Here is a 9,958-nt window from a genome sequence, read left to right on the forward strand (position 1 = left end):
GTCCTCTCTCTCTTTCTCTCTCTCTCTCGCTCTCTCCCACCCTTTCTCTCTCTCCGCCCTCATCCTCGTGGTCCTTCGTGGCGAGCACGCGCGCGCGTCAACGCGTTAACGGGAGTGCGCGCTGTCACCGTCGAGAAACATCATTTCACGGATCTTGTGGCGGTCGACCACGATCGACGTACTTCGATCGTTCGCGAACGCGCGCGCGTTTTATCCTTCCCGAATCCTGCTGGAGCCGCCTCCTCTCGCCTCGTATCTCGCGAAAATTTAATTACGCTGGAAACCGTACGTTCGAGATTTGTCGCGAGTGCCGGCTAAGCTGACGAAAGTGTTTTGTCGACGGGTGACCGTTCGCAGGAAAAACAAAAAAAAATATCGGGTAAAGGAGCGCCCCATCGATCGACGATGCCGATTTCTTGCAGAAGGAACATTTTCCTGACGGAAGAATTCGATTATCGATCTTCCACGTGAACGTCGCACAGTGAACGGAGCGAGTATCCGAACGGATCAAACTAGTTTCGAACTTATCCGATGTCTCCGTTTGGGAAACGCGTTCCCGCGAGAACCCGGAGAGTATCGTCGGTGACTCGTGGTTTAATTTCGAAATCGGAGTCGAATGCTTCTCTCTGCTCGCATTAGTGCCTCCCGAAAGCGGCGCGTTGGCGGCGTCGGCGACGACGGCAACGACGACGTCGCCGATCGGAGTACTCTTTCTATCGAGGAAAAATAACTTGGACTAATAGTGAACGCGTCTATTTTTTGCAGGACGCGATGCTCGCAACGACATTCGACGAGCACTCGGCAGCCTGGTGCGGGATAGTGTTTCGCGCACGGAATTCCTTGGATTCGACGCGCGGGACGTCAACGCGGTTCCGATGTACGTGACTGTCGTGATCGCCAAGTATCATCGGATATCGCGAATCGAAGTGACATTGCGTGAAAGCCAGCCGTGCGCGAGACAGTGATGTTCCGTTTTTTATCACGGTCCATCCGAAGAAAGGGCGGATCCAGAATCTAAAAGGAAGAATCTGATCGAGAGAATTGGTCCGTCGACATTGCTCCGAGAGCCAGTGGGAAGGAACGAACCACAGATTGGATGGTACTTGGAAAATTAATCCTCGGAGAACAACCTTCGAGAACGTCCGCAGATTCTTCGCTGCACCAGGTGCGCCTCCGCGAAAGATGGTTATAGTACCGCGCTGTCGTCTTCTACCTCGATCGACCTGAAGAGAACGACGAAGGATCTAAATAGTCGGAGAAGGGATCCGAGGATCCGCGAATCGATCCTCTCAGCCGTCGGCCGGTGAATATCACGGCGCGAGCGGCAACGGTCGTGGGTTGGATGGTGCCGCGAGGATTAACCCTCGGCAGGACGACGACACGGGAGCCGGAGCCGGAGCCGGAGCAGCTACGCTTTTACGACTCTCCGCCGCCACGGATGGACGCGAGCGTGTGCTGTCTGCCCGCCGGTGCCGCGGCCACCACGGGGGTTACGCAGCACCCTCATCCGGCGTCTCTGCCCGGTTTACCGTCCGCCGTCGGCGTCCAGCCGCCGACGATCCAGCCGTCCTACGCCGGTCAGTACGCCGCCGATCAGATAGTGCCCGATCGGGCCCAGCCCGACGGACCCCTCGCGACGGTACTCGGATGCAACGCACAGGACAGCTGGCAGCAGATCTCGTCGACGGTGTCCACCGGGATCACCGGAGCTGTCACCGCCACCACCACCGCCTACATCGACTACTCGTGGCTTCAGATGCAGGTAAGTAGTCGAATAATCTTGGAATTCGAAATCTTGTCGAAACTCTTATACGGGGTCTACAATAGAAGGTCGTAGGATCTTAAGTCGTAAGAAAATTTACCAATCATAATCGATTATTCTTCTCATATTCGACTGTGATCATTCTAAATTTCTTGCAGTGAAATCTTACTCTAAGAGAGTGAAAACAAGTGAAAATATTTCACTTCTTGAAAAAGAGCGACAATTTTCACTCTTTTTAGAGTGCATTTTCACTTCAAAAGAATGAAATCTCACTTCAAAAAAATAAGATTTCACTTCTTTAAAGTGAAAATCACTCTAAAAAGAGTGAAAATTGTCACTTGTTTCCATAAGTGAATGGTTGTATTTTCACTTTCTTAAATGAGATTTCACTGCAAGAAATTTAGAGCGATTGGTTAATTTTCTACGACTTAATTTTCTATCGCTACGACTTCTATTGTAGATCCCGTGTTACAATTTACTCTTCTCTTATACGTTAAGTTGTACTTTGCGATCGTACGAGTAAACTCTTTTGCCCATCTCTGTCAACGTAGGTTAGCTTTAATCTTGATTTAACTTATCTTTTATCTTCTTCTAGTTCTAAGAAAAAGATAAAGACTAAATTACATTAAGATTGATATTAATTTCAGTATGTTGGTAAAAATAAACGTCTGAAAGATATATGTTCATCTCTTTGATACTGATATGCAAAATTGCCATATTGCGTGAACGAAAACACACATATTAATATAATATTTTTATTAATTCGATAATGCGTGTGTATATTGTATAATTAATATGAAATAAATTTAGAAGTTTTGAAATCACATCGTGCACGGAATTGATTAAAAAACGAATAACTCAAAGCTGTTGACACATAAGTAAACAAATAAGAGTGATTTGTGATCTATGGAGAAGGAGGTTAATCATTTGGCTAAGCAGCAAAGAGACAAAAATTGGGTAATTCCCAACCAGACAATAGGGAGACACTCATCCTCGGTCTCACATGGAACATAATTTCAACATCTTCCAACTATTGTCAATAAATCTACGATAATGATTTGCCGAAGATGGTTTGAAAAAAACCGAAACGTCCAAATAAGTTGGTATCGACAGTCATTGTACAATTTTAATATATATATTATGTGAATATTATTAGACTATTGTATAAATTGCGCACCAATTACCGCGCCGTGTTAACGCTGTCATTGTCCGTATATTGTATTATTGTTTTTTAAATAAGAGTGAGTTTTCCCCCTCGTTGCTTTTAGAATTAAATAATGCATAGGAAGAAAGATCTGAGTCTCGATCAAAAGAAATCGAATGAATCCATTAGTAGCGATTAGTAATTTAGTCGAGAAAATTACAATAGAGTCTATTTGTCACGACTTTTGTATTCCTGGCACAAGACAAATCGAATCTTCAGTTAATTAAGCGTAACTTAATTTGGTATGCAACATCCATGACGCAAATGTTGGTTTAATTAAGCAGTAATACCTATCGAACCTTGCTTAGTAAGCGACTTGAGAGAGCCGTTCAATTCTCGCTTTTTCTTTTTACAATTGATCTAAATATCTACGCGATCGTACACGTGTCACTTAGCTGACTAAGGCAGTTTTTAATCGCAAAACTGAGATTATAGGTTTTCAACTAGGCGTAATAATGTTACAGCTGTTAATTTTTCTCCGGATATATTGATTATCGGGTACGCCTTGAAAAAAAAAAAGAAAACTCGGTAGGACTAATCCGTTCGGAATCGATACTTAACTCTGCTCATTACATTTGAAATTTAACTCAAGTACCATGATTAATGCGATTCATTTTTATTCCTAGCCCGTTATCGATTTCCCATTAGCGCGTCGTTGTGATTTACATCGGCGATATATCGATTCGAGTGGTAGATAGTGGATCTCGGAAAAATGATGATTATTTACGTTGTTAATCACTCGTCAATCGCACGACTCGTTTCGGCCCGGCGCGACTCGACTCGGCGCGCAACACTCCACGATAATGTATCAATTCCCGGGAAGCGCTACATCGTAAAATAATAGAGCGGAGTAATAATACCCATTACTATTATCTCGGTACGAGTGAGTACTATATGTTCTCCCCTTATAGACGTAGCGGCGTCTCCGCCACGTAAAGCCACGCTGTTGACAGGGTAAATATCCTTTGATACCGCGCCGTCCGTCTGGCACACGCGTCGTACGCCTCTCTTCTACCTTACGAAGGAAGTTATCTATGTGGCACACGTATGAGTGAGTGCGTGCGTGCGTGCCTACGTCCGTGCGATCTCTCACGCCACGAACGAGAGCGTGTACTTTTCACATTACGAAGGCCGTTTCGCTTGTCGTTAAGGCTTCAGGATTTTCGTAAAGACCGCTATTTCGTTAATGAATCTGTTGGCCGTATATACAGGGTGTTCTAGAAGCACGTATACACGGTTGTTCTTATTGCAGTTTCTTTTTTAGTTTGAAGGCAATTTTTTTCAATGAAAATGTCGAGGAACGTCTTTCTTTATTGCGCTTTTCCACTTCTTAATCATTTATATCTATTGAATAATAAACGAAAAAGATATCCATTTGGAAAGACAATTTGGAAAGACGCTGTATATGTTCTTATCGTCTTGATGCAATTTGCGAAAGCGCCTTGGTATCGAATTTGTTCTCGCGATATTAGTTCTTGTAAAATATCTCAGAAGAAACCGAGATGTACTATGCCTCCTGTATGCAGCTCTTCTCATTTTTTTTTATACATAAATGATTTTACGCGAATTATAAATTGATTACTGAGATCGAAATCGATCAATCAAGTATGGAAAGTTTTCTGCTCGCGATGTTATCAAAAGAGAAAAGGCACGCGCGACGTTTCAGTCTCCCTGCCGAGACGAAAAGCCGGTCTACGAATTTTGCACAACGAGCACCTATTTACTTCAATCGGAAACCGGTTTTTTGATACCGTTATCGACTCCTGGATACCGTGTTTTGACGTGTATAACCACGATTCGCCGTCAAATATCGATAGTGTTTGAAACTTAAAGAGAGGATAGAGAGAAACGATTGGACGTTGCAACAATCGCGAAGCAAATACTTAATGAAACTTTTTTATTTACGAAAGGCATTGACATTTCTGAGTCCCGTAAAATCATGCGAAAGTATTACACTTCCTCTCGAAACTGTGAGTTCGTCTAAAGGAATTAATTTTATCCGATAGTGAATGGAATTTTTGATAATTCATCTAAAACTTTACTTCTGTCCTGTACTTTTTTTTATCGTGTAATGTAATTATAATCTTTTTATGTATGTAATATATTATTTCAATATTTTGTTACAATTAAAAAGGTTGATTGATTTTTTCGAAGAATATGCAGCATTATTAAATAATTTATTAGATAATATATTATTATAATATATTAACTAAATAATATAATTAATCAAATTACATTTGAAAGACCTGAAATAAGGATTAAAAAATATTAATAGTTAAAAGAAAGGGCTACGAACCCAGTTATAACATAAAGAATATTTAATAAACTTTCTTACATACATACAAACGTTTCGACACCGATCGGGTCATTTTCAATGCAAAACAACAAACAATCCTACACAAAATATCGGAAAATTCAGTCAAATGATAAAGTATCCAGTAATGATTCGGTTATATTCGTAACAAGCGGTCCATATGTAAAAATGTCGAAGGAGATCTCATCTCACTTTTTTACAATTCTCCAATCTTAAATTGTCTTAATGATGTAAATTAGACGCCGAGAGGAAAACGCAATTAACAAAGTTATATTAAATAAAAAGTAAGCCATGATACACACACACTTTGGATATCACATTTATACTCGAAGATGTCAAGCGACATTGTGAAAAAATATTATTCATTACGAATGTTGTGAATATAATACGGAAAAAATTTCGTTGAAGCATCTAAAAATTTAGCCAGAATAGAGATCTGAAAATCATTTTGTTAGACTATCAAAATAATTGTGTAGAATGCTCAAGAATGTTATAACTTTTTGCAGCATTGCTGCTCATGCTCGGATTTACATAATTATTTTGATCGTTTAACATAATTATTTTTAGATTTTTCTATTCTCGGAAACTTTTAGAGTGAATTTTCACTCTGAAGATTAAAATGTCACTCTTAAAGATTGAAAATTGAACCACTCTTTTTCAAGATTAGCTCAATTTTTACTCTTTAGAGTGAAAATTCACTCTAAAAGTTTCCGAGAATAGAAAGATCTGAAAATAATTTTGTTAAAATTCCATAATTTTGTTAAGATTCCACTCTAAAGAATTTAGAGAGTATTTAAATTTTCAGATACTTCAGCAAAATTGTTCTTTCTACACTGAAAAAAATGCATGTAATTTTACATGGAAATTACATGTATATGACTGGAAAATTATCTAAATTACATAAATATGCTTGGAAATTTACTGGAAATTGTAAATTTCCAATCATATTTAGGCAATTTTCCAGTCACGAACATGTAATTTCCATGTAAAATTACATGCATTTTTTTCAGTGTAGTGTATATTCTGAATATAGTATCGCACAACATTTGCGTTTGTCATATTCATATATTAGTATGTTCTTGCTTACTTTTCTTACAATTTTTAATAATAATTTTCTTCAATATGAGAAATTCAGCATGATATACACATCTCGGTCTCACGCCGTCGTCGGCAGGCGGGGACGCTCGACTAAATCGCGACCGGTAATTAGCCGATACCCCCGACGCAATCTAAACGCATTGTGACGCGTGTAAGATAATAAGCGGACGGAAATCCACGATTATTGTGCTGCTCGAGCCAGAAAGGACATCCCAACCACCACCGGACGAACCATTTCCACGGTTCACCGCCCTTCGTTTCAAAACTGCGTACGATTACCGTTCCATCGCCGATTATTGCAGTCGCTGTACAAATACAAACAGGGGCGGCGAGGAGGAAAGGCAGAAACGCGATTAACATCGAGCGGAGATGATGACCTAACCGAAAATACGACGCTAATATTGTTCGTGTCGCTTCGCTTATTTCTACTGGCTGGCGGCAAATTCTTTATCTTATAACGAGACGTTGTGACTCGCAAGGATTGCTTTATTACAATCTTCTCGTATTACAGATATAGTACTTCCGGATATATTGCTTCATAATAAAATTATTACTTGCACGACTTTCGTATTAGTTCTATCGCTTAATTTCTTTCACCGTGCATTATTACCCTTTAAATTCGTTGGAATAAAATCTCACTCCAAAAGAATGAAAATTCTGCCACTCTTGAAAAAAAATAGCAGAATTTTTATTTTTTTAGAGAAAGATTCACTCTTTTGCAGTGAGATTCACTTAAAAAAATTTAGAGAGTACGTTCTCAAGTTTTTTACAAACTATTTTTGCATTTTGATAAAAATATTTTTACGTACGATGGGAATATAGAACAGAACGACAGTTCAGATCGACACGAATGTAAAGAGTTAGGCTGTACCGATGTAATTGACCCTTTCCCGATGTTTTCTATGATTCCGAAGAACTCTTCGACCCGTCGTCATATTATCCAGCCTGTAGCCAGTGACTCACGTCGAATCGCGAACGTTGTGGGCGTGCAGTTACTTACGTTCTATACTTGCACTCACTTGGGGTCGATTGCGGTCGGATCATGTGCTTCAACAATGGGATTTGCGCAAAAAGAGCTTTTTTTCTCCGTTACATTCTTTCCATCCTTTTTTATTGTTGTTATTTCCGAGAGTACATAACAGTTAACTCTTTGAAAGAGGATGAGGTATGAGGATTAATTACGCTATTACAGTTGTTATATAACGCAAAGTATATTAATTTATAGTATTGTAGAAAATAGAAATAATATTTTAAAAACGTTTTATAATTTTTTTAAATACATTACAAATTATTGTGCTCAGAAATTGTTTCATCGATAAGTAAAACGTCAATATTATCTTGAATCGTGGCCATAGAATTTGTACAATTTTTCCGCTCTTTTCATACGCATTTCTTTCCTTTTTCTCCTCTCTTTCTCGCAATATTATAGGATATCGTTGGAGCTAGCTTAAAGAATTGTTTACGTCGATAAATTATTCTAAATTCTAAACGAACGTAAAAATATGCGGAACGTGCGCAAAACGTCGTATGCATTAAACGCCCGCAAATATCGTTATTTGCTACCGTGTCCCTATTATTTACGCTCGAGTACATTGTACATTTCCATAAGTATGCAGCAGTTGCAATTTTCCCTTTTACGTTACTTTGTTTTCTCCGATAATCATCAAGTAGCTCACAGCGTCCACGTAATAGTAATAGTAATCGCGGTTTTGTAGAAATTGCCATTCCTTCCTCCAGATATCGACCGAGATGCCATTTGCAAAGATTGAAGCACGGAAAGGATAATTCATATTGTTATCATTAAGAAAATATCGTCAATTTCTAAATGTTTTATTTATTCGTATAATAAATGGTGATTAATCGTAACATAAACGTGTCATGAACGTTCGTGATAAAAGTTGAATAAAATCAAATATTTTTTAATTTACGTCAAATATCATCGAAGATTTGAAATTATTTTAATTTAATGTATTTAGAAATTCAGTTTTAATTGCTAATCATACTACAGAGATCATTTTTCGTATATTTACATTGAAATCTTGCGACTGAAATTATCCATCGGTTCGAAATCCTGATCGGAGTACAATACAGGATTCACGCGTTGGCACGCCGACACAGTTCCAGCCCCCGGTTAGCTATCGTTAGTTTAGTCCGAGTGCACCAAACCAATGTTACGGACAATTTACTCGCGAAATTAGTTACAAAACGCTCGACCTATCTACCCATCAGCCGCTTCCTCTTCCTCCACGATAAATAGATGGCCGGCCATTAAATGCCGAGAGTGGAGGAAGAGTTATTGTTCACGGATCGCCATGGTAGATTTGTACGTTCGTACAGAAACTGTGCGTAAAGGCGCACGCCCTATCATGTAGTGCATTGTCGATAAATTCTATGTGTATGAAAATCATGTACCGAGTCATGTACGTATATTCGTTCTAAAATTAACTTGCCGGTAATGGCGAATTCTATCAATTGTTCTCTGGTATTATAAAATTCGATATTATAACCACGGAAATGTTTTTCATTATCAGAAATTGTTACAAAATTGTATACCATATTTATACATGACGATCGTATTAGCTTCCTTTTTTAGGGTGTGTTCACTTGACGCTCACAACTATTTCATCCTTGTTTATTATCGAATGTTAAACGAGGACAAATAATGCTTGTGAATGTTATGAGCGTCAAATGAATCACATCCTTAGAGTTATTTCGATCAACTCCGATTAACTTTAATCGATGATTTGATCCATTGGAATCGACCAATCACATCTGTCGTTGAGCGAAGTGATAAATGTGATTGGTCAATTCCAAATCTGATCGTCGACTAGTTAATCGGAGTTTGTCGAAATGGCTCTTAGTCGGTTAAATAATAAATTTAATCGATGACAAAAAGACATGGAATTAATTGAAAAATATCAACTTAATCGATATGCGATTCTATATCGCTCGTCGGTGGACAAAATCATGTGAACGACGTTGTAATTATGAATGGCATGTTTTTATTAATTTTTTTTCTTTTTTTCTTTCTTGGATATTTTGCAATCGAATCGTGATTTTTACATTTTTATCGATTATTATGCCGTGCGCGTGGAGTTTATCGAAGATCCGAATCACGTCATATGATAATGGTCGCGCTTCATTATGCGAAATCGCCACCGATTCTCTGTCAAGCTTTTGTATTATTAAAGCGTTTCGGTAGTTAACAGTCGTGTACACTGCTCGCTTACGATCGCCAGGAAACAGATATGACGCGCGTCGCGAAGCGTGAAAAGTACGAGCGCGCCCAACGATTACCGGCGTGTTCTCGGGGGTAGCCCGGATAGCCCTGCCTTAATTTTAATAAGATTTCATCGTGGACGAATATAAGGAAAAGTTCTCGGTTGCAGCTTTTGTGTAATATAATTGACGAAATGAGCGGAATAAAGGTACAATTCTACACTGAAAAAAAAGATTGGCTGCTGCAGCAAATTAGATGGTAAAATATGGCATAGCATTTTTAATTGGTTGCAGCAGTTAATTTTTGGTTGTGTTAGTCTATCGGAATTCTATACTGACATTGCAGATAGGCTAACGCAAC

At 39.1% G+C, this 9,958-nt stretch overlaps 1 protein-coding gene across 2 annotated transcripts in view; it reads left to right on the forward strand.

The window, feature by feature from the left end:
* The first annotated feature begins 408 nt into the window (after positions 1-408).
* Positions 409-9,958, forward strand: part of LOC108722153 (Krueppel-like factor 5) — a 54,080-nt gene continuing 44,530 nt past the window's right edge. For both annotated transcript variants that reach the window (XM_018447109.1, XM_018447110.1), the window contains exon 1: positions 409-1,762. In XM_018447109.1, coding sequence (XP_018302611.1) covers positions 1,343-1,762 — 420 coding nt within the window. In that variant the 5' untranslated portion in view covers positions 409-1,342. The remainder of the gene's footprint in view (positions 1,763-9,958) is intronic.

This window comes from Mycetomoellerius zeteki, unplaced genomic scaffold (genome assembly GCF_001594055.1).
Source record: "Mycetomoellerius zeteki isolate Tzet28-1 unplaced genomic scaffold, Tzet1.0 scaffold198, whole genome shotgun sequence".
NCBI lineage: Eukaryota > Metazoa > Arthropoda > Insecta > Hymenoptera > Formicidae > Mycetomoellerius > Mycetomoellerius zeteki.